Here is a 25,418-nt window from a genome sequence, read left to right as displayed (position 1 = left end):
CAAAGCAGCTTTTAAGGCTCAGAACAACCATTTCATCACCATTTCAGCTTCACCCGATGTTGTCCGGATGCTTTTCCGGCACTGCGTCTCACACTGGATTTATCGTCCGCCCCTTTGTTACTGTGAAGCACAGATCTGCCGCCCGTCTCACACCCCCCCGAACACAGCGGCCTCGCACCGACACAAAGCAGATCGATTCAGATTAAAGGGGAAATAAAAGGAACCAGCAGAAACAAAGACAAAGAACTCTCGTGAATCGTGTGTAAGAAGCAGAAGTATCTGTGCAAGTCCCCAAAAATGCACATATTCCTCCACAAAAACTAATACTTTTCCACATTCTCAACCGATAAATTCAACGACATCCAAAACAACTGACCAATGGCGTCCAAGAAATGAAAATGTTCCCAAACACTTAAGTGTGCTTGTGAAGAACCAACAACCGACTGAACATGTGACATGCTAATTGGACCACTGCATCTTATAATATTGTGGTCAAGCAGCCATGTTGGTAGAGTCAATATTCAAATAGGAAAGCGTTGGTAGTGAAATCCATAAACCAGAAACTCAAACATTACATCACTCAGGCATCACAAACAAGAACAAACAAAGTCTCCTTTGGCAGCTTTCCATAATCAGAATAAATAACAAACTCCTGATTCACACATCTAAGCTCAGGGCTCGAAGGTCTCTTAAAAATGCACACGAAGTCGCCAAAGTGGGAAGGTAAACAAGTAAGACTGGCAATTCCCATTGAGCCACACAGAGAGACGCTGATCGTTGCGTGCTTGTGGCCGAAAAGGTCAACAAGATAAAAGTCAACAGATAAAGAGCAGCGCAGACGCAACGTCAGTCATCAGAGCACAAGATGAGGCAGGATTGTAAAACTCAAAGAGCCGAGAAGGATCCCACAAACTGGACAACATCCTGTGAATATAATCGTTCTCTGCACCCCTCAGATCTGGAATCTGGGTGAGCCCCGTAGTATTTAAACACTAATGCAGAATTGGTGACATGACATGTGCTGTGCAGCCAGGAGATCATCCCACCCACAGCGGTATATAAACCCATATATAAACTCTCCACAGCACTGTTTCTCATCGTGGCCTCATTGTTATTCCACACTCAGCGGCCGAGCACAAACAAACAGTTCAGATCGATCGAAAAAAAAAAAAAAAGGCATACTGGAAATGCTGTAATTGTTCCAGAGCTGGGCCCGGTAATTAATTAAGAACTAATTAATGGAACAATATCTCTCTTTGCCTGCGAGACACTGGCTTCCCTAGGAGTTTTAATCAGTGATAGGATGAAGTGGCAATCAAAGGGCTGTTCAGGATTATTTAGGTCAAATGGCTCTAAACTTCACCAAAAAGTTCGATGACGCAGTTATGAGCTCAGGTGGAGCGGAATGCGGTGCTGCACCTCTGGGGGTTTGACACTGGGGCGCCCTAATGTCAGATCACAGATGAACTCTCCCTCCAGTCCTGCACCGATTTATTTATCTCTGAGACACGCTGCCTGTGGGATCTGAAAAGAAGAGTCCGAGGCCCGCAGTCCGCAGCCCTGCACTGTGCCCACTGACACAGCAGAGAGACCCCCCCAAGTCTGAGCAGCACGCTGACACACCAGAGAGCCCACTCCGACACACCGGAGAGTGTACTGGCGTACTGGTGTCGATGCAGATTCCTGCCCGTTTTCCTAAAGGACTCCTACAGAAATCACACTGCGGGGGGGGCAACTGCATGGCTGCTACTAGTGACTAGATTTAGAAGTTTCTGGAAATTCATCTGCGTGGTAAAACGATGCCCATGACATAATTTAAAAGTGTTACTGATCAGTGCATTCATATGTAAACACCTTTAAAAGAATCATAGCTGTAGAGCAGCTCAATAACCTCTTTCTGCAAGGACAGACGAGCCAGTTTCGCATTTACCTGACAGGAAGGTCAAAGGTCATGGGAAAGGGCATTTCCATATCAGTCATACATGGGTTCCTATAGGTGTTCAATAGGACACTCAATGTGACCTAAAGGAAAGATCAAAGGTCACACTGAAGGACATTTTTTTTAACAGACCATATACGAGTTCCTATCCAAGTTCCATAGCAACCATTAGCCTATCTACACTCTTTAAGGCAATATAAACCATAAATACTGATTGACATTGAAATAGAGGTCAAAGGTCAAGATCTTGACCCATTTCTTCTATAAACCCACAATGTTCTTTACAAATCCGAAGCCAGAACACAGCTTTGAGTCTCACCTTCTAGGAGAAATTAGGAAGTTTTTAAGTCATAGTAAGGTTGAACTTGAAGGAAACATCAAAGGTCACCATAAAGGTAACTTTTGGAAACTAAAAACATTGTTTCCTATTAATGATCCATTGGTACTATATACCTAACAGCAACCTATAAGGAATGATATGATGAATATGAAGACATTTCTCTTGCTAGTTTCACAACATTTTGAATAGTTTACTTTGTGGAAAGGTCAAGGGTCAACTGTAATGTTCATTCATAGATAATAATCAAAGTGCTACTGCTGCTCCAGCCCAGAGGTTTACATGAATCTGTGGCAAGAAAAAAATCACAGCGCTGAACAAACAGGTTGTAGGGAACCGTCTGAAAAGCCTGCCACACTAACGGACCACCTCTCCAGTAGCTTTTCCGAAAATCACGTGATACAAAACGCTTTCTGACTTTGAGAAAACTTTGCGGGGAAAAAAGCACATAAATAAATATAGAGAGAGGCCTACCAGGAACTTCAAAGCAAAGAGAATGAGGGATACAGAGCCGTGGCGGAGAAGAGGTTAAGTTTCCTTTTCGTTTTTTTCCTTTCTTTTCTTAGAAAATGCTTAAATGTCTCCCGGGAAGAACTGCATCAGAAGAACTCCAGGCATTACAATGCACTCTATGAGATCTGCTTCAGTGAAGAGGTCTACTATCACTCATGTGTTATTGTATGGGGGGGGTGTCGCACGACAACAGGAACCGTTTGGCAGATTGTGGCCCGTTTTATCAAGAGGGAGGTGAGGGGAGGTTGTCAGCCTTGCGTGGATTGAGAGAAAGAGAAATTCACTTTAAACATTCTGTGCCTTTTCTGTTTTAAGTACCGAAGCTGAAACTCAATCTGTATTTCTTCCAAGGATCCCTCCTCCTCCATTAGTTTCTCTGCTGGGTGTTTACTGGCCATAGCAGCCGGCGTGTGGGCAGCGAGGCAAGAGTGATTAAAAATAACAAAAAAACAAAGTACGGGGTTAGAGCCCAGAGGAACGAGAGAAAGCAAGAAGGATATTTAATTAAAATGGCTTTTTAAATTAATTACAGTGTCTGAATATGCTGGGGCTTCAGTTACTGTACAGTTCTACCCCCACCTGTCTGGGGCTCTTTACTTAACCTAGAAATACAAAGTCTGGTTTTGGGACACAGTTCAGAGGATCTTAAAGAGGAATACAGAGCCATCAACCAAACATTACGACTCCAACTCCGACTCCGTCTACATCTTTCACACCAGGCGAACGTCACAAACCATCCCAAAGAAAACCAAAAGGCTCCATTTCTAAATCTCTTCTGAATTCCTCCCAGGATTAAGCCCACAGTATCTTTGGGAAGATTGATGTGTACTGCATTTCATAGGGAAGAATAAATAACAGGGCTTCCGAGATCCTGGTGCTAACCCATCTCCCGGCATACGTTATTTACAGAAGCATTACATATGACGAATCAGAGAGGATTTGCCAACCGGAGAGCAACTTGTTCCTGGAAAGGGCCGCTTGTCTGTGGTCTTAAGACTGGTCCCTCCTGCGGTGCAGATCTGTGTTCAGAGCACCAGAGGTCATGGGAAAAGCAATGCGGTTACCAGTATTATTGCTACAGGAAAGCCTAGCCTTCGGGGACTGAGAAACGGTCAAATCGGGCTAAGGACAGCAGTGCATTGTGGATCTCAGGGAGCATCTGTTAGCTCAGAGAAACAGGCCTCAGAAACCCTTTTCCACAACTTTCTTTGTATCCTTGCATCAGATAAGGACACCTGTATTACAAAGTCCCCCCTGTTACTCTTGACCCAGAGTTCACCGATGGAAACTGTTCAATTGAACTTCTCCACAGATCACTTTAAGCAGGAGACCTTTTCCAAGATCCCGAGGAGAACAGCCTTTGGATTATTAATGCCGTCTCAGAGAATAAAGTGGGTCACACTCAGAGCTTGCAGTCGCAGCAGCAAAAGACTGTCGTTCCTCCACTTTTGTTCGAGTCGGGGAGAGCGTTTTGTTCGAGTGTGGGACGGCGCTTCAGACTACACTTCTAGTTTAAATATTTCAGTCTAATCTAAATGTAATGTATTCACGCTCACGTATGTGTACTGCACTATAATAATAAACAGCACACCCCCACATAAAGCGCAAGGAATGACACTTGCTGGAATTTGACATTTGAATGTGTCACATCTTTTATTTAAAGGCTTCAGGTACAATTATTCAGGTTGGTGGAGATTCAATGGAAATGAAACCAATGGGAACGAATCTGAACAATTTTGTGTATTTTTCTGTTACATTCACTCTGACCAATGTGGCAAAAGCACGGCCGACCTGCAGCTCCAAGCAAAGTAAACACAGGACCAAAGCCTGGATAAGAGCCTAACCTTTTATCGAACTACAGAAACACACAGGGGCATTCGAGGCCCTCGCACCTCTGATGAAAGGTTGCCGGAGATGTTTAATGACACAGTCCCCCTGCTGCCCTTTTTAATATTTACCTCAGATTGAAAAGCAGGAGTTTCTCAATCACACAAACAGGACATTTCATTTCGGTGCGTCTCAAGCGAAAAGGTCACATTCTTCCTTTCCTGCTCGCATATCTGCTGAGAAAGGTCAGCCAACACATTCCTGAACAGCAAACACGACCTGTGCGGACCTGGAGGGGGGGGGGGACACTACCTCGGCACTGCCTCTCTCAATCTCACAGGCCCTCCGCTCAGCCTGTTTCCTGCACAGTGCGCATGTGTGCAATGTAGCCTTGTCCTCAAAAGACGCAGAGCCACGTTCATCATTATTTAATCATCGTCGTGTGAAGCTGAAACATATCTGATGCTAACGAGGAGGAACAAGATGACACAAAAGAAGTGGGGAAAGAATCGGATAAATCTTTCAGGGTATTTTTCTAAAAGGCAACAAAAGCAATTAAATGGTTTCTATTAATTTGTGCCACTGGCTGAAGTGGAACTGAAGTGAAATCGGGAAGCATAGCAGAGCGACTCTAACCGCAGAATACTGATTGTGTCAGGTATAACGATAACACAGCCACTGCCACAGCAGAGGGAAGGACAAGAACAAAAGCAGCAGCAGCACCAAGATACACAAACATGAGAATCGCCCAAAAAGTGCAACCACATCTGGCACAGCTGTGAACATGCCCTGACAAATTGATAAAACTATACTGGACGCTGCCATCAGGGCCCAACCTTAAAATCAAGATTTAAATGTCCTTTCTGGAGATTTTTAAATTCAAAATCTCTTTAAGGGTCTCTCATACAGGGGGGGAAAGTTCCTAGTGTCGCTACAGTAAAGTGCTTGGCCCTAACGTAGCTCTGTTCGATACTTAGTTTAATTACAGAGCATGCACAGACTATATTAAAACAACTAATAAATGCAAGGTTGTTCGTGTCGCACATTGGCCGCCGGGGAGAGGGACGCTCCTGGCTGAGCTGGGTCAGCTCAAGATCTTCGGTTACTTTGTGTCTGAAGAGGAAGCCATTTGTAAGGTAACGGCCGTCTATTGACACATCATCCCTCAGCAGCACATACATGTTACTCATCAAGTCAATCACAAGAACAAACTGCCGGGATCTTTTTCACCAAGCCTAATTATGCGTTCTCACTGGCGAGAGTTATAATGACTTCATCAAAGGCTGATTGAGATTTCACTAATGGCACCGTGTTAATTTACCTCCTAGGTCTCAAATGAGTAATAAAAAAGGAACAAAAGAAAAACATGCCGTACTCCTGTGTGTGTCAGGTGTCAGAGACGACAGCGTGTGGAAAAGCACACTCGGAGACGCAGTGTACAGCACCCTCTCTTGTCGAGCAGAGATTTTTTATTTACTTGTTTGTTTGTTTGTTTATTTATTTTACTGTTAAAGATAGACAGCAGACTCTCGGCAAAGTGAGCTCAACCCTGCAAAACCCTGCATTTCCATCTGGTAAATGTGAGTTGCGTTTCTGACCCCAAATCCTCAGGTTACACTAATATAAGTGACGAGGGAGCACACAACACTTTACTGTGATCTCTGCTGACCAGAGCGATGCCAGAGGGACGCGTTCATGGCTTGAGCCGCGACGTGTGTATTAGCCTCGGACATCACAGCCAAGACCGGACCTTTCTGACCACAACCAACAAGCTCAAAGAAACCCCGGTGAAGATTTTTCAAGGTTGATTAGTATTTTTTGAGGCAACATCACTTCAAAAACAATAGCCACCTCACCGCAGTGCCAGCTCTCATTAGACCTCTGAAGCAATCCTCCGTCTTGTCAGAACTGGGATGGAAGATGGTTGCACTGGCGATTCTGGCCCTGGAGAGCCACCATACAATACAGTGCAGGGTCTGGTGGCTTGCATAAGGACACAGGAACGGTTGCGTAGAGGCGTCTCGGCGCATCGAGCTCATCCAACTGCATGGCTAGTAGTAGTGACTGATCCACGATCCTTCTGGAAGGATCCGATTGTGTTTAATTAATTAATCTATCAACCAAAATTAAATATGAAAATACACCTTCGTGTCTCATTCAGCTGAAAAGCATGCCGAAAAATATCTTGCCATAAAGCTGAACTACGGTCAATGACTGAAGACATGTCTGAGGAGGACAACCCTGGCGATCTCTTGAGACTTGGGTGGGATTAATTCAACCTCTGGCCCGCCTGCTAACAGCTAACCAGAGCTGAACCTGACAGCAGCTCTATTCACACAAGCATCTGACAATAAATACAGCCGCCACCAAGTGCAGGTTTGTAGTTCTCCATTAGCGTGTGGCTCAAGACTCCGATTTCTTCCTTGCCTAGATGTCACCCTGTTCAGCAGGCCGAAGCTCGGGAGAGACTGTCTGGCGCTGGCTCCTCCCGCTCCTGGCGAAGTATCAACAGTACAGAGCGATTTTCCCTGAGCTGCCCCTCACAAAGCAGGGCATAGCCCCCTGCTGACAGCCCATATTGGGCAATTCAGCTCCCATCAAGTGGAAGGATTCAATTAAAGAGAAACCCCACTAACACCCCGACTGTTAACGCTGAGCCCATGCACTTCCATGCCTCCTGCTCTCCTCTGTCTCACACTGCGTGGCCCCACAATGCACCGGCCAGCCCCGTCCCCCGCCGCGAACACCACAGAGATGGTTCGACAGGAAGCAATGGCAGGGAGAGATTAGCCGGTTCACAACGGGGGAATCCAGTACATTGTATGGAAGTGTTTGGGAGACATGCAAGTCACCCTGAATAAATGCATCTAATATATTATTATAATCACCATTATAATAATAATAATAATAATAATAATAATAATAATAATAATAATAATAATGCCTATATTTACCTCCCTATTTTGATTGAGTCTGGATTCTTCTGTCTATTCAGTTAATCTGTTTTATCCGAGAAAAATAACTAAAGGAGAAATTAACTTGAATACAGGCTTCGGCCTTCATGAAATCTTTCCACATTTCATTCCGTACCCGTGAGGCTATCGGTGCCAGAGTAGAACGGGCTTTCATACACTGTACAGTATCACCTTTCAATCTGATTTAATGCAGAACTTTTTTTTTTTTTATTGATGCACCACTTATTTGAACATCCAAACCAGAGCCTGTGGTGCCTATAGGTATGTGTTGTTGCTGATGGTTTTAATGGGATACTCGTAATTAACCTGAAATAGGCGTGACCGACACGGGTATAAGAGTCCCTCGCTGAATGACAGAAAGACACACGCTTTGCATATGCTCTGAGCAATACCTGTCCTTTCAGTAACCACATTCATTTAATTTAGCAGACACCCAAATGTAGCATTACTGTCACTCAACCCGACAGCACGTGGCTGAAGCATTTATTACAGGGAGATTCTGTGAGAAATATTGTCTTATCTGACACTGAACAGGCAGGGGGTTGTGTGAAGTCTAAAAATGCCACCACATCTCGACACAGTTCATCAGTAACTGTGGGGCACAAACACCTGTCACCCAACGCATCAGAAATGTTTGAATTCCAGCAAAGCCTGTCGGGGGTGGGGGGGAGAAAGGATTGCTTCATGCGGGCAATTTCATTGTGAAACCCTTTCTGAAGGACGGGAAACCCGTGCAGTACCAGCTGCATTCCCTTTTTGCCCAAAATAAAACAAGACATACTAAAGGGGAATAAATGTTACCTTATCAAACCAGAATGGACAGCCCCCCCCCCCCCCCATGCACAAACACTGTCCATTGGTTCGGCAGTTACCAGTACTACTAAAATACTTGGTTGGAAAAATATATAAAAATAAAACATCTTCCGTGTCATTGTTGATCTGGAAGACATGGCGTTCAAGCCCGTGTTCACTGCTGATAGTGGCCGCAGTTGGTGGGGGAGTGACATCGCCTCATCTCCCCCACTAACTGAACTCTCGCCCTCATGGTGCTATCTGTCCTGCATGCGCTTCCTTATCACTCAGGCCTGGGGCCACAGCGTCCAGCGCAGTCTGGGCCTCCTGCTCACACTGATGCCTGTCCGTCTGATCGCTGATCTGGTGATTAACAGCCGGTGTGTCTGAGGATGTGCGGACAACAGCTCAGCATGCGGACATCACTCCGTCTGCAAGGACTTCACCCTGAACAAATACTTACTGGCCTTGTGGGCAGTAAGGAAAACCAGACACAAATTCACTTTTTCTGTGCTCTGTGCATCATCACAACAGCCACACACTGCTTTGTGGGGTCAACTGTACTGCAGTTTCGGTCCTAAATCAGCCTTGTTTTTCTCTGGCACGCGAGTCATGTCCTCCCTACCACACAGAAAGCTCTGAGGTGACAAAGACTCCTCTATCAGAACGCGGGGCCTCAGAGTCACCACAGAGACCCAGGCAGCCCCGATCCCTGCCAGCACGAGCCTCCACAGGGCAGGGCCTCTCTGGGAAGCACGGCCTGTTCGCAAAAGACACACCTGTGGGAAAGCCACGCCATGACTAATGTGGAGGTAAGTGCAGACTGAATGCGTGGGGGATGGCACTGCATTTTTGATAAGCAGAAGCCGCTCTGGTGCGTCAAATGCTTACAAGAAGATGTCAACTGACTTAGTCAAACAGCTAAAAACAGAGCAGACATGAGTGCTGCATGAGTGTTGTCGCTATCGACCTGTGGTCCTTGCCGTCTAATGGACGAGGGCTCTGGCAGCGTGTTCAACCCGGGCCCAATATATCTGGGGTGTCAGTATCAGCACAAGTAACCAAGAGAGAAACGCACTTTGCTCAGTTTAATAACATAGTTTTCATCTCTGTGGAACGATCTGTGACTGAAAACTCAGTTTCTTCTGTGCACATACTCAGCTTAACACCACAAGAAATGCAAGGTTATAACTCAGAAGAAATGCAAGGACACGTGGTTATGTCACCTTTCAAAACACTGCAGTCTCAGTAGCTCTCAGAGTAACTCGGGCAGCATCTAAAGTCACAGAAGACAATGTTTTCTATTGTGCCATTTCAACTCTGGACAGGAAACGCACAGACTGCTGTAAGACAATCATCCGATTCCCCAGAGAGAGGGTGATGAAGGCATCCGAGGTCAGGTGGAGGGACACACAATTACAACACCACCACTCGGTGGGAGGGGGCCGAGGCAGGAATAAGGCCGAACAAGATCGCATACTGCTGCCAGCGCCTGTCCGATAATATCTGATATTACTTCCTGGACAGGAAATGAGTCGTAAGCAAGCAGTTCTCCATTTCCACACATATTGTTGCAGACATCACATTTCAGTACAGTGACTTTAAAAACAACTCGGCACAGCTATACTGCGCTCTGAAACGACAGATTCATGACGCCTCGATTCTCTCTCAGAAGGAGGGAGAAAGTTGTTGTTTCTTTATCCAAAGCACACCCAACACAAAGGACACTTCCTTCCCCCTGTTCGTGTTACAAACTGCGCTTCCTATTTCAACACTGGCAAACGCACCCAGGATTACATCATGCAGCTGGGCGGTGTTGAAAACCACGCAGTCTTTCCAGGCCCGCTTTCTCAGAGCAAAAGAGTTTGTGGAACAGACAGAGAGATGATCTTACACTGACATCCTCTCTAGCTCGCACCGCTGCCCTGGCCTTGTACAGCACGCTCTATTCGTAAGGGTATGTTTTATATGCAAGTTGCGTGGCTGGGACAAGTCTGTGGATGAATGGACAACATTAAGCAAAGGAAACCCTCCCATTTAAAGACCCTATTTTGGTGGCATACTGCGGCACCCCGGAGGTCACCCTGTCTATGAGCAGCCAGGCCACTGCATTCCTGCACCACTGCATCACTGAGACTCCAGCAGCATCTGAAATTCAATTAGAGAGCCAGCTGGGCCTGTTCTGTTAGCACTGAGTCTCGGGAGACACACACACAGACACACAAGACTGAGCTGCTCCAGGGGTCTGAGTAGTCAGTCTGAACACTGGACACTGGAGCCGGGTGGTGTTTGGGGTGCGGAGGGTGTATTTTTTTTTTTTTTTTGGGAAGAGATATTGAAACACTGACTACAACAGTACAGTAGAGCACACTGATCCCCGAATGACATGCTAGGTACGGCACTGTTCTGAACCAGGAGCTATGAAGCGAGTGGTTTGCGGTTTCCTTGACCTGAGTGCCTTGCCGAGCTCGGCACATTCTGCAGCACCGAGCGTTCGGGTGGGCAGTCGCTTCAAAGCCAAGGTCACAGAAGCCCGCGCGGCAGCATTTAGTGGCAGCTGCATCTGCCGTCACGCTCACACAATCCCATCAGATTAGCAGGGTGGGCGGCGCAGTGACCGCCAGGAACCCAGGCCAGCATGCACAGAATGAGTTAAAACTAATAAATAAAATGAGCACCAATTAAAATGTTTGAAGATTAATTTAATATCTTATCCATAACCGTTTGCTTGTTAGTTTCAGCTGCAACACGGCCAGGTTGAGCATCTTCCCACTGCGGGCGACTGACCTCGTGCGGCCCAGCATTCCCAGGGAGTAACACACACACACACACACACACACACACACACAACACACAACACACAACACACAACACACAACACACAACACACAACACACAACACACACCTCCAGCCTCTCTGCGTCTTTTAGTGAAGCATAAGAACGCATCTGACGTCCTGGCAAGTCCCCTCTTGGGCAGCCAAACCACACGGTCAGGCAGCTGAGTCACTGCAGGCCTCAGTCCTTCAGTCTTCAGCTTCAGTCCTGATATTAAACCATCCCACACCAACCCCCCACCCCCCACACACACCAAGCAGAAAACCAGCAAAAACAATCCCACCCCCAAACAAACACACACAAAAACAACTCCTGTGTGTCCACCTTTCCCTTTTAGTTTCACTGAAAGTTTCACAGTTTCTTGCCTCTTTCATGCCAGAGCAGCTTGTCACAACAGGAAGCAGCTCCTTCCTCTTTCCCAGATTCTTAAGATTTTTTCCTGGGAGACTCATAACCATCCTTTTATAGCAAACCGGCCAGTCCTTTGTTTGCCATTGCACACCAAGCCCGGCTGACAGAAGCGGCGGTTGTCTCTTGCAGCGCAGGCGGCACACAAGGGGTCCGGCATAGATACGCCTCTCAGGCAGGGCAGCCCCCCGCGTCTGGTTTCTGTTTTAGACTTTCAGTTTAAATTAATCCTAATGAGATAAAGGATTGTCAGAATAATCTCAACTCAGCGTGTTTAGTCTAGACGTGAAGAGGCAACAGAACAAGGATTCATTTCCCTTTTAAGAGCAGGAAACAGTTGATCTATAAAGTTACAGAGAAATAAATCAGAATAAAACCAAGTGTAAAAAGCCGGGCCTCAACTTTGCGGGTAAAAAGACCTAAATGTGTTTAATGTGATATGAGTCACTTAATGTTCATAGAAGCTGGGTGTTTCATCGCAGCTGTTAAGTGCTTATAGTGTTATATAATTCAATAAGAATAGGCTTCACTACACTATTATCGGATGCATTTTCTCTTCCCACTGAGACACCGTAATCCTCTACCTGGTGTAAATAAAACACAACAGATCCTCATCACTGGCCAGCGTCGTCATGCACAACACAACCAGACAAAGAGCCGAGGAAACAACACGACGCTCGGACAAGACCGAACACAGAGAGCACTGCTTATCAGAGGTGTCGCGTTTCCCCCGGCACACAAACAAGGGCTGGCGCTGGCTGTGCTGTTCGGGCCACTGGCGAGAACGCAATCGGGCTTGGCGTGCTCGTGGTTATACGTGCGGGGAGAGTATATCCAGACCGTCAGGCGTAACGAGACCGGACAGGTGGCAGCACAGGCGCAGGGAGTCGGGGGTTTGGAGATGTGTGGGCTGAGCTGTTCTGATCTCGCTGCTGTCAGCCCTGCCTGAATGCCAAGGAGACAATCACTGCCACGACAGGCCTGGATGTGCCCCCTCTCTGGGTGTGTTCATTACTGCAGGATCACCTTGTTTCACAACAGCGCTGTGGTTTGTGTAGGGGGCAACTGAAAGGAAACAGTTCACAGATGTCTCCTCCTCCCATTGGCTCATCGTTGTTCGATGCACGATGGCACAGGAAGTGTGACCGTTTCTCGGACCGTGTGTGAATGCGAGATGGACTTATACCGGTCTCTGCTTGCTTAAAGAGTAGTTTTCTACAACCTTAAGAGCTATAGTACTCACAGTAGTAGTAAGAAACTACTACTCTACCTCCCCTCTCTCTCGCTCTCTTGCTCTCTCTTGTCTTAACCAGATTCAATTAAGCGAGCAAGTGTATCTCCTTTGCTTTAATCAAAAACCTCCACATTAGAGGCTGTCCCAGGGGTGACGGCCCTATTCATTACGGCGCCCGCGGGCAGCGTCACAGTGCCACACGTGGGGCAGGTTTCACACACCGCCACGCTGCCAGCCGCGGGGGGGGGGGGAACTCATCCTCAGGATCGCAGGTAGAGAAAGAAAGAGAAAAAGCTGAAAAGACGAGAGCCGGACTCACTGCGACTGTGGACAAGCAGCAGGGCCAAGTGACATCTTGTTTGGTCCACGGGCCTCTTGTTTTGGTTTGGAGATGACAGTGTTTTATACCACTGACAACAAAAACACAAAAAAAGAGCCAATAACAACATTGGGACAGACAGAGCTGTGCCTTCCGGGGAGATTAATGTATCTTTGTTCTTTGTGCTTTGCAACAACCGTCAGTCACTCTGGGAATGGAAGTGTGCCAAGAAGTAAAGTCCAGGTTAATGTACAATATTAAACAAACTAAATAGATTGCTAAAATGTTTTAAATGCAGGGGAGTGAATACTTCTGACCTCAACTGAATAGATTTATTTTTCCTCTTTATGCTCAATATGCGTCTCATTCCTCGTGCGAGTTGACAGACGCGTCTCAGGCCACTGGGAGAAGCCCCTCGTCAGTCGACAGACACTGACTGACAAAAGATACATTGATTGTTGAGTATCGTAATGACACAATCAATGCCGCTATACCTTAATATCGATACCTAATTAAGCAGGATCGCGTGTGATTTGGCAGAGTCATGCCAATCACGGCAAGTGCATTCTGCTCTAATGAATCGGCGGAGAGCGCCGCCCAGCACCGAGACCGCACAGCTGCTGCCCCCCCGCCCCACAATGTGGGTCCGCTGCTTCCTGCAAGCACACAAAAACAACAGGCCGTATTCCTGCGTGACAACCCAAGTGGGAGGGCTTGTCAGCATGAAATGGGACATCTTATACTGATGCAAACACATATAGTCGAAAAAAAATGACTCAGTTCCTCAGCATCAATGTTTCAGCAGGAGTCCAACCAACGGCAGAAAACCCCCCCACAGGCCGCCCAGGAGGCATGATCGGGTCATTGAAAACCAGAGTCACACAGCCGCACTGCCGGGCAGGTGACCACAGCGAGGGGAAGCCAACGACGAGCGCTTTATTCAACGCACAGCGCACCAGAGACCGGTGACGCCCCCCACCCATCAACTCCAGTCACTGCGCCTCCAGGGATGAAGATGTGAATCGCACATCTGTGAGTCTGTCCATCTACACACACGTTCCATGATGGAGGCATTTAACTGTTTTAAAATCAAAATTGAGTCCATAAACATTTTCACTTAAATCCAATCCGAAGCCTGGGTGGGAGGAAATCTAGGCTTCTCCACATGGGCTGCCCTCACAGGGGCTCTGTGACATGGGTGACAGGTCCGTGAGCTCGGCGGGGGGCAGCCCCAGGTCCCGTCTCCCTTTGACACGCCCTGACGACTCCGTGGCACTTTTTGACATGACCGGATGGGGAAGTGGGACATGTTTCGGCCGGGGAAGCAGTGGACAACAGAGGGTGGGACACTCACGATCGATACGTCTTTCTCAAAGCAGGGGCTTATAAAACACAGTCACATCAAACACAATGTATAGAATATGTTCGTTTCGGCGCTTCCTCTATTCTCTGCACCGATGCCGTGACTGGCACTGAGTAAAACAAAAAACATTCTCTGCAACAAGTCGTGTGAATATGAAACCAGCACACTCACCTCATCGAAGCTGCTGTCGTCTTTCTTGAAAGCTTGAAAAAGAAAAACAGAAGTCAGGGTAAGTTTTACAGTAGAGAACAGTGAGCAGCTTCTGTCACCGCCTTTATCCTCATACGGCACGTGTCTCAGGCAGCCGTGTGGGGTAACCGTCCACGAGACCCGGAGACCCATCCTCCACACGCATCAGACACAGCCTGCTGTACTTTTATTCAATTATAGAAAAAGGTAATCAATAGTCATCATGGAGAGACACTCGCTTTCCTCAACAAGAGACGCTCCAAAGAAACAAATCTGACTTCAAATGAGGTCTGGGTTCTGGCTCTGCTCCAGTGCCTCTCATTCTCCAGCGCATGAGCTCGGGACTCCAGCGCGGCTCTTATTTCATGGAGAAGGCAAAGGGAATCATCAATTATTGTTATAACTTAGTATCAATTCCGTGCTAAGGACAACAAACAAACCTTTTCCACCTATATATATATATCTACACTCACCTAAAGGATTATTAGGAACACCTGTTCAATTTCTCATTAATGCAATTATCTAACCAACCAATCACATGGCAGTTGCTTCAATGCATTTAAGGGTGTGGTCCTGGTCAAGACCATCTCCTGAACTCCAAACTGAATGTCTGAATGGGAAAGAAAGGTGATTTAAGCAATTTTGAGCGTGGCATGGTTGTTGGTGCCAGACGGGCCGGTCTGAGTATTTCACAATCTGCTCACTTACTGGGATTTTCACGCACAACCATTTCTAGGGTTTACAAAGAATGGTGTGAAAAGGGAAAAACATCCAGTATGCGGCAGTCCTGTGGGCGAAAATGCCTTGTTGATGCTAGAGGTCAGAGGAGAATGGGCCGACTGATTCAAGCTGATAGAAGAGCAACTTTGACTGAAATAACCACTCGTTACAACCGAGGTATGCAGCAAAGCATGTGTGAAGCCACAACACGTACAACCTTGAGGCGGATGGGCTACAACAGCAGAAGACCCCACCGGGTACCACTCGTCTCCACTACAAATAGGAAAAAGAGGCTACAATTTGCACAAGCTCACCAAAATTGGACAGTTGAAGACTGGAAAAATGTTGCCTGGTCTGATGAGTCTTGATTTCTGTTGAGACATTCAGATGGTAGAGTCAGAATTTGGCGTAAACAGAATGAGAACATGGATCCATCATGCCTTGTTACCACTGTGCAGGCTGGTGGTGGTGGTGTAATGGTGTGGGGGATGTTTTCTTGGCACACTTTAGGCCCCTTAGTGCCAATTGGGCATCGTTTAAATGCCACGGCCTACCTGAGCATTGTTTCTGACCATGTCCATCCCTTTATGACCACCATGTACCCATCCTCTGATGGCTACTTCCAGCAGGATAATGCACCATGTCACAAAGGTCGAATCATTTCAAATTGGTTTCTTGAACATGACAATGAGTTCACTGTACTAAACTGGCCCCCACAGTCACCAGATCTCAACCCAATAGAGCATCTTTGGGATGTGGTGGAACGGGAGCTTCGTGCCCTGGATGTGCATCCCACAAATCTCCATCAACTGCAAGATGCTATCCTATCAATATGGGCCAACATTTCTAAAGAATGCTTTCAGCACCTTGTTGAATCAATGCCACGTAGAATTAAGGCAGTTCTGAAGGCGAAAGGGGGTCAAACACAGTATTAGTATGGTGTTCCTAATAATCCTTTAGGTGAGTGTATATATATATATGCATAGAGCTTATCTACTTTCACCCGTATATTTATATAGACATTTATTTATTTTTGGAGATTTGTAAGACAATCAGAATATTTAAATATATCCTGACTTCATAAATACTGACAAGAATATCTGTGACCCTGAATTCCCACTGCTGTGATACTTCTCTGAATTCTTATAATTGTGGTAAAATTCAGATTATGAAAGGGGTGCCATGATTTCTGGCACAACAGTAACTCATGGGCCATTTTAAACAAATCAGTTTTATTTATAAAAATAAAGAAATAATCAAAACGGAGGCAGACACTCTCAGCCATAAAGGCAGCTGCACCGCGGGACTCAGACCCTGTGAAGAGCGTTGTTATTTACGATTTGTTTTGTGTTTAATTTCGCCAGATCGTTTTCTCGCTCCCTGTTTGTTTGTGAGCGCAGTCCATCCTCATGCTTACTGAGCCATTAAATTGTTCCCTCTGTGTGGAGAAGCGGCACGCCAGCCGCACAGACACTTCCAGCTGTAAGGAATGTTAATTGCTCCCTATCAAAAACATATCCAAGCATTCCCCCGAATTAACTCGTGCCCAGGCCTCCTTCCACGGGGTGACACATGTCACTAAATAACCCAGATGGAAAACTTCATCGAGGATAATGAGAGCAGCTATTCTCAAATGTCTGAACGCTACTTTCTCCATTTCTCTCAAATGCATAATAACCTCCCACCAATGTTCATGTTTCTATCAAACTAGTAATATGTTATTTATCTCCTGTTTTGTTTTCAGGTTTTAAATCAATACGTATATTATACATAGATACAGATATGATATATGCATACATATGCTGTGTAAGTAAAGCTGTGAAATTGTCACTCAGCTGTTAATTTAGCGGATCTCTCTCTGCTCTGACACACTCAGACGTCTCACCTCCTTCAGAGACATTAGAAAATAACATTTCTGAATGAATAGGCTGTCGATCGCTTCCTCCTCCAGAGATAAATCTTATCACCATAGATGGCAAGAATGTGTCAGGGGTTACAAAGCCGGTGATTAATAATAGAAAGCACTTCTGCTCCTGGCAAGGCAAATAATGGCAGCAAGTGAGAACCTCCGAGCACAACGCAACACAACGCAACGCACACAGTGTGGAGTCCCTGGTGGTCCCCACTGTTGTGCAAAACAAATAAAAGATTGTGAAAAGGGTCAAACTGCAGCAGCAGACGTCCTTCACGGACAGATCGAAAGAAACAACAGATTCGAATGCTGGAAAAACTGAACTTAAAGATGCTGTATCAGTTTCTGACATGTTTGTGTGTGCAGCACACGCCTTCCACGGGCTTTGACAGGTCTGTGGCGTGTGCTGTATGTGAAGGTCTTTTCTGCATGTTTAAAATCTGTGAGGAAAGCATGACCTAAACACACAGCACCATCTTCAAACACACGCCAAGCACACATCAGCATTTACTGGCATGAACTAAAACAACATTCCCGTGCACACTCACACAAACAGCATAACAAGCCCTTTCGTGTTGACTTAGTGCGCTAATTTCCTTATCACATATTCTCTGATTCACTCCGCTCTGGTGTGTTTGCAAGATGGTCGCAGGAGCGTCTGTTCGTGCTCACATGAATAATTGACTGCAGTGGCGGAGCTGTGCCGGTCTCTGTACTGAACACACTGTATGTCCTGGGAATATCAAGCAAACGTTAAATTCCTTAAATATTTAATTCCACTTGTAGGGTAAGCGTTTGCAATTTATAACATTTTAAATGTTTGCGGATTACTTAAGCTTTGAGCTGCGTTTATCCATGAGGTCCCTCCTCTGCAACCCCCCCATTTATTTTTAAATACTCGAAATATTAAATTCTATTACAGCGGTGTTCACTTCAGACCTGTTCAAGGAGGAATGAACTTGGCCCTCAGAGTTTAAAGATTGAGTGTTTTGCCCTCGTTGAGAATATATCGTCGGTCTCCAAAATGGTTTGGAATTATCACAGTGAAATCCAGACATCCGAGAGCTCGACACCTTCAGACACACGGAGGATTAACTGCACAGGACTGTCCCCCATGGATCTAATCTCTCAACTGGAATAATCGAGTGGAGAAATCTGCACACGTGCCCCATCTCTCCTCGTTTCATTTATAATAGGAGCCGTTGTGAATGGATTACTTAGTCAACACTGGGGGCTCTTGCTCTAATGGCACGTGTGGCTTGTGCACCGAACCGACGATCGGCCTCCAGCAAGACAGGACAGGTCGGGCTAAATTAAAGTCCTGAACGTAGATGATGAAAATCACAGCTCTAATTCAGACAGTGGTCGGTTAAGATCAGTTTATTAAAAACAAGAGTGCACGGACAGGACTGGACAGGGAATGACACGCTGGCCCTGTCCTCTGTGCACCTCACACCCCCAGGACTGGCACAGCGGTGACGCCATGGTCTTTGTTTTAAACCTCCACGTGAAAAAAATACCTAAACCGGTCATTAGAGTCGCCCCTGACTGAACATCTTAGGTTGGGAGGGGGGAAACCTCACAGTGGGCGTCTCATTAAATGAAGTTAAAGCATAAAAAGTCATTTTATAGCAGTTATTACAGCTGGAAAGTATTTAAAGTGCCCTGCTTGAAAGACATATAATAATAATAATAATAATAATAATAATAATAATAATAATAATAATAATGATAATAATAATAATTAAAAATGCATTATATGATTGCTTGCATTAAGGGGAAAGTGTTTTTAATTACTACCTAGCTAGACATCAAGCACTACAGCCAGGGTTGTGTCAAAATACAGACTATATACTATACAAACTATACTCCAGGGTGGTGTTGTTACTTACACTATATACTACACAGACTGTACTCCAGGGTTGTGTTGTTAGACGCAGACTATATTCTACACAAACTATACTCCAGGGTTGTGTTGTTAGACGCAGAATATATACTACACAGACTATACTCCAGGGTGGTGTTGTTACTTACACTATATACTACACAAACTATACTTCAGGGTTGTGTTGTTAGATGCAGAATATATACTACACAGACTATACTCCAGGGTGGTGTTGTTACTTACACTATATACTACACAGACTGTACTCCAGGGTTGTGTTGTTAGATGCAGACTATATTCTACACAGACTATACTCCAAGATTATGTTGTTAGATGCAGAATATATACTACACAGACTATACTCCAGGGTGGTGTTGTTACTTACACTATATACTACACAGACTGTACTCCAGGGTTGTGTTGTTAGACGCAGACTATATTCTACACAGACTGTACTCCAGGGTTGTGTTGTTAGACGCAGACTATAGTATATTGACTGTATGTACTGTGCAACGGCAGACTCGTTATTTGGGGTTTAAAACTGGCGGCCAGGTGTCCTGCTCGGTCATGACGTCACCGCGGACACGTCATTGTTGCAGTTTGACCTGTCAGTTAAACGGGTTTTAAATCGCTTTGAAACAGAGGCTGTTCACATCGCTGCAGCCCCGTCTCTGTTGTTCACTTTTTGTTTGCGTTTCAACCGCAACACACCTCTCTGCGCAATGATCACGACTGCAACAGAAACACCTAATCTAATTAGTTCAATGGGAAAGACTGCAGACCTCGAATACTGTCAAACCATTATTATTAGTATTATTATTATTAAAGGGAGGGGGTTCATGCAGACCTCTTCTGAATACACATTTCTCAATGCCTTTCCTCACTGCATTGACGTCACGCTGAAAAACTTTCACTCTTACATCACTGTTGCTGGCTTTGCATTTCATTGTGTGGTTGTTGTTTGAACATTTCAATCGTCCCTGCATAAACGCCAGTCCTGCCCAGCTCCCTGTGTGTGTGTGTGTTTAATGCACATTTTCTCTGCGCACTTGTACAGTTGCACACAGTGCGATCCTGCACCTCCACCAGTGCATCACAAACAATACGGAGTAAATCAAGAGCGCTGCACTTCACTTACACCACGGCTACGCACACGATGCACAACACAGCGCTGCACTTCACTTACACCACGGCTACGCACACGATGCACAACACAGCGCTGCACTTCACTTACACCACGGCTACGCACACGATGCACAACACAGCGCTGCCCGGATCTACTCACCGATGCGGCTGAAGCTCTCGGACAAAGTTCTCCGCAACTTCTTCATCTTGCCGATCTTCTCCGCGGGCTGCGCGGCCGGCAGCAGGTCACACATCCCGCCGGACCAGGACGCTTCCCTGCGGCTGCGGCGGGCGCTGAGCGGCGGTGCCGATGCCGTGGACGGACCCGTGCGGGGCCGGGGCTGCGGGGCTGCGGGGCTCGACTGTCAGACGCCGGACCTCAGACGTGCATCTCCTGCCGAGTTGAGCCGTCCCTCTGTGAACTGTGTGTCCAGGGCTCCGCGGCGGTGAACTTGTCGTGGAGATCCACAGCGATGCCCGCGTCTCGCCCGGGTCTCACAGACACGCGTGTCCCGCCTGCTCCGCCCGTCTGGGGGTCATTTTTGGGATGAGAGAGAGAGAGAGAGGGAGAGACGGGCTGAGGGGAACCCCGCCCCTGCTGCGCCGCCATTGGGCGTCCGGAGCAGCGCTAGGTTGTGATTCGCTGTCGAGCCTGTCACTCAGAAAGTAACATCGTCTGTAGTGTTATATTGTCTTATCTCTGTTTGTGGTTGTGAACTGGACTGTGTGTGTGTGTGTGTGTGTGTGTGTGTGTGTGTGTGTGTGTGTGTGTGTGTGTGTGTGTGTGTGTGTGTGGTTGTGAACTGGACTGTGTGTGTGTGTGTGTGTGTGGTTGTGAACTGGACTGTGTGTGTGTGTGTGTGTGTGTGTGTGGTTGTGAACTGGACTGTGTGTGTGTGTGTGTGTGTGTGTGTGTGTGTGTGTGGTTGTGAACTGGACTGTGTGTGTGTGTGTGTGTGTGTGTGTGTGTGGTTGTGAACTGGACTGTGTGTGTGTGTGTGTGTGTGTGGTTGTGAACTGGACTGTGTGTGTGTGTGTGTGTGTGTGTGTGGTTGTGAACTGGACTGTGTGTGTGTGTGTGTGTGTGTGTGTGTGTGGTTGTGAACTGGACTGTGTGTGTGTGTGTGTGTGTGTGTGTGGTTGTGAACTGGACTGTGTGTGTGTGTGTGGTTGTGAACTGGACTGTGTGTGTGTGTGTGTGTGTGTGTGTGTGTGTGTGATTGTGAACTGGATTGGGCTGTTTCCTCAGGGTGCAGAGGAGGCCAGTGTACAAAAGTTGTTGTTCAGTACTGTGTTGCTTTGTATGGAACACATTTTGTATGTTTTATTTTAACTGGACCCTTTTATATTTTCAAAAATACAAAACTGCGAAGAGAGCGTCATTTTAACATAAAAATACAAGAGCAATAATATAATTAACCAGTTTGTAGCTACCAGCAGACCCTAGAGGAGTCCTATAGGACTTTATATTGGACAGACCATGTTGTCAAGGAATCCTATAGGTCTATATCATCTTATAGGATCTCTGTGGTGTTTCCATTTCTATCTTTTATTAGTGCTATTCGTGTCTTTATTTTTTATTCTTGCAATATGATTGATTTACTCGCAGTGTATTGAAAAAATGAAATTGTATCTCTGCCTTGATGGTGGTAAAAAGAAGAAAGACACAACTTAGAACTATATAATGTGTCACAAAACCCTCTTTGAAATACGACCCACTATTCTTCTCATGATGCCTCTTCAGCTGAGATTAGCCTATTAATATTATCTCAAATGCAAACTATTCTGCATAACAGCCTACTAACACTTTCCACTCGTTCCCAGGCTGTTGATTGCTCCTCTTTGTTTTTCTTAACAGCCCACACACTTGTTTGAAGTCTTCAAAGGCGCCCTTCAGGAGTGCAGGTGAGGGAGTTGGACGCTGGTGTGTCCCCGGACCAGCTGCGCTGCCCTCTGATCCGCCTGAGTCACAACAGCACCTCAGAACCTCACGCTGCGGACCCCGTTTCCCCGGGATCAGATGTCCATCAACTACAAAGCCTTTCGAATACATATTTTCCTGATTTGAAATCGTGTGCCATTGTGGGAGACTTCAGGGACACTTCAGCTACAGTAAAGGGACAAACTTAGCTATTCTCTTTGAGGGCTAGGACGACACAAAAGCACGGGATGAAAGGGTTGAAGATCCACATGCCGGGCACCGCGGCCATAGACACGCACGTCCGCTGCAGCAAAGGTCACACATCGCTGTGTGCCACACATCTCAGGTGCTTCTACACGAGATCTGTCCCCAGCAGCCTCGATGCTATCTGGAGCTGTAAATAAACATCGCCATTCTCCTGTGCGTCAATAATCCCTAAAGACTGTCCTGGGTGGGATTTGGAGTGGAGGCATCTCTATTGTCTCCATATCTGACACCGGGAGATAAGCCCCACAACGGCGATGCATTCCTGAGCAGATGCAGGGTGCACATCCTGGTCTGTCTATGAGGTGGACGGCACTACATTGATGAGATGAGACCTATACAGTCGACAGAACCTGGATAGCAGACTGAAAGATGGGGGAGCGATTTCTTTGCCTTTGTCTGCGATTATCAACGATGTAAGGCAATAGGTCTCGGCCACAGCAGCCCTGGTCTCCTGGAATGGACCTTGACAGGAAACTGAACAGCAGGTTTTTACCGTCTGAAAATATGTGACAAGCATCTCTCATGAGCTCCCAGTGGACAGGCACTGTATTATACCCAGCACGGCCATCTGTCCCGAGATGGACACAGTAAGCTTTTAAATGGGAGAAGAACATAAGACAGTGTCCAATCGAGAGGAGGCCATTCGCCCCATCGTGCTCGTTTGCTGTCCATTAATATCTAAGTGATCCAAGGATCCTATCCAGTCTATTTTTGAATGTTCCCAAATTGTCTCTTCAGTCACATCGCTGGGGAGTTTGTTCAGATTGTGACGACTCTCTGTGTGAAGAAGTGTCTCCTGTTTTCTGTCTTGAATGCCTTGAAGCCCAATTTCCATTTGTGTCCCCGGGTGCGTGTGTCCCTGCTGATCTGGAAAAGCTCCTCTGGTTTGATGTGGTCGATGCTGATAGATGGGCTGCCTTAGATTGTCGTACAGACACAGAAGGTCCTGGGTAAAATGTTCCAGGACAGACAGGCCTGTCTCAGTGTGCGTCCCACTCTGCACTAGAGAAGCCGCAGTCTCACTGTAAACAACTCTAGTGCCGTATGGCGATATTGTCGGGATAGTCTACAGAGATGCACGCCGTATAAAAGCAAGCCTTTAATCTATGGCCGCTTGAGACAAGAAACGGCTCTCGATGATTGAATTAAATTGCTCAACAGATCCGTACTGAGCCGCTGTAGGCCGATCTTCAAAGATCCGGATACCTTCGTCTCATCTCTTCTAGATGGTTACTATAGAGACTGGAAATGAAGAACTTCAGAGGGATGAAAAGACAGTTTTATAAAGATTTTATATTTTGTTCAAAATAAATCTATAGACACCCTTGTTATGTGGAAGAAAGGTTCGTATGTCTCCCTTACACACCCACTCTGCCCTGTGAACGATGTGGATGAGATTATAAAGTCGTGATCTGCACAGGCGCTGTTTTAGCGACGGGTCAATTCCACCCATCATGCCGCTCTCTTGCGCGATGATAGATGTGAGACGCTGGGATGATGTGCAGCAACGGCATTAATATGGTAACAACCTGCCTCGAACCACCCGGCGTGTGTCTGCGTGGCAGCGGCCTCTTTGATCAGTCATTGTTCCTGCAGTGGGAACGCACTGAGAATCTCCCCTCGGGGACCCGGCACACATTCTCATTTTTAAATCAAACACTGAACTGTTCTTCATTATTTCTGACGGATGTCTTCATAATGGAATGTATATATTGTAGTGTTTTGCTGCTGGATTCACAGCTTACTAAAACGACACACAGTACGAGAGGTGAGTCAGGGTAAAGGCAACAGGTTTTAATCTCGGGCAGCTGTTCAAGTTGCTCTTGCTCTAAACCACCTGGGGCACCCCAATGTCTCTCCTTGTCCCCTGTGACCGGATCCCGCTGTTCCCACGTGGGGTTAACACACCCTGGACAAGGGCATCTGCTAAGAAATAAATAATAACAAGAAGAATAATAATAACACTTCAGCTGCTCAACAGCAGCGCTCTACACACAGGGCTGCATCTATACAGATATAGCGTCTTGAGGTGGCCTGAGGAACCTCCTCTCAGTTAATCCATAGCGCAGGCTTTGGAAGCTTCTGTTACGGAAAGTAATAGAACCCAATGAAATTCCAGAGAAGAACCAAATTACAATCTAGAACATTGTATTAGCCAGAGCACAATACATCCACCACACTGTCATATATAAGTGTGTGATCGAGAGCAGGCCATTCGCCCCACCGTGCTCATTTGTCCATGCGTCCATTAATATCTAAGTGATCCAAGGATCCTATCCAGTCTATTTTTAAATTGTCTCTTCAACCACATCGCTGGGGAGTTTGTTCAGATTGTGACGCCTCTCTGTGTGAAGAAGTGTCTCCTGTTTTCTGTCTTGAATGCCTTGAAGCCCAATTTCCATTTGTGTCCCCGGGTGCGTGTGTCCCTGCTGATCTGGAAAAGCTCCTCTGGTTTGATGTGGTCGATGCCTTTCATGATTTTGAAGACTTGGATCAAGTCCCCACATAGTCTCCTCTGTTCCAGGGTGAAAAGGTTCAGTTCCTCAGTCTCTCAGTAGGACGTTCCCTTCAGACCTGGAATAAGTCTGGTTGCTCTCCTCTGAACTGCCTCTAGAGCAGCGATATCTTTCTTGAAGTGTGGAGCCCAGAACTGTCCACAGTATCCAGATGAGCTCTAACTAGTGCATTGTACAGTCTGAACATCACTGCCCTTGTTCTCAATTCTACACTTTTGACAATATACCCTAACATCCTGTTTGCCTTTTTTATTGCTTCCCACATTGTTTGGATGGGGAGAGTGAGGAGTCCACATAGACTCCTAGGTATATATACAGTATTAATATATATAGTTAATC

The 25,418-nt window shown here is 46.3% G+C and overlaps 1 protein-coding gene across 3 annotated transcripts in view; it reads right to left on the bottom strand.

The window, feature by feature from the left end:
* The window catches only part of cdk14 (cyclin dependent kinase 14), a 115,324-nt gene extending 94,405 nt beyond the window's left edge, over window positions 1–20,919 (bottom strand). For 2 of the 3 annotated variants that reach the window (XM_066715440.1, XM_066715441.1), the window contains exons 1-2: window positions 20,536–20,919; window positions 14,716–14,747 (exon numbers count right to left, since the gene is read on the bottom strand). In XM_066715440.1, coding sequence (XP_066571537.1) covers window positions 14,716–14,747; window positions 20,536–20,629 — 126 coding nt within the window. In that variant the 5' untranslated portion in view covers window positions 20,630–20,919. Of the gene's footprint in view, window positions 1–2,750; window positions 2,844–14,715; window positions 14,748–20,535 lie in introns of those variants that run through there. The other variant, XM_066715443.1, reaches the window with a different exon arrangement.
* Between the last annotated feature and the right edge of the window lie 4,499 nt (window positions 20,920–25,418).

Source organism: Amia ocellicauda, chromosome 10 (assembly GCF_036373705.1).
Source record: "Amia ocellicauda isolate fAmiCal2 chromosome 10, fAmiCal2.hap1, whole genome shotgun sequence".
In the NCBI taxonomy this organism is placed as follows: domain Eukaryota; kingdom Metazoa; phylum Chordata; class Actinopteri; order Amiiformes; family Amiidae; genus Amia; species Amia ocellicauda.
This window is presented reverse-complemented; position numbering and strand designations above follow the sequence as displayed.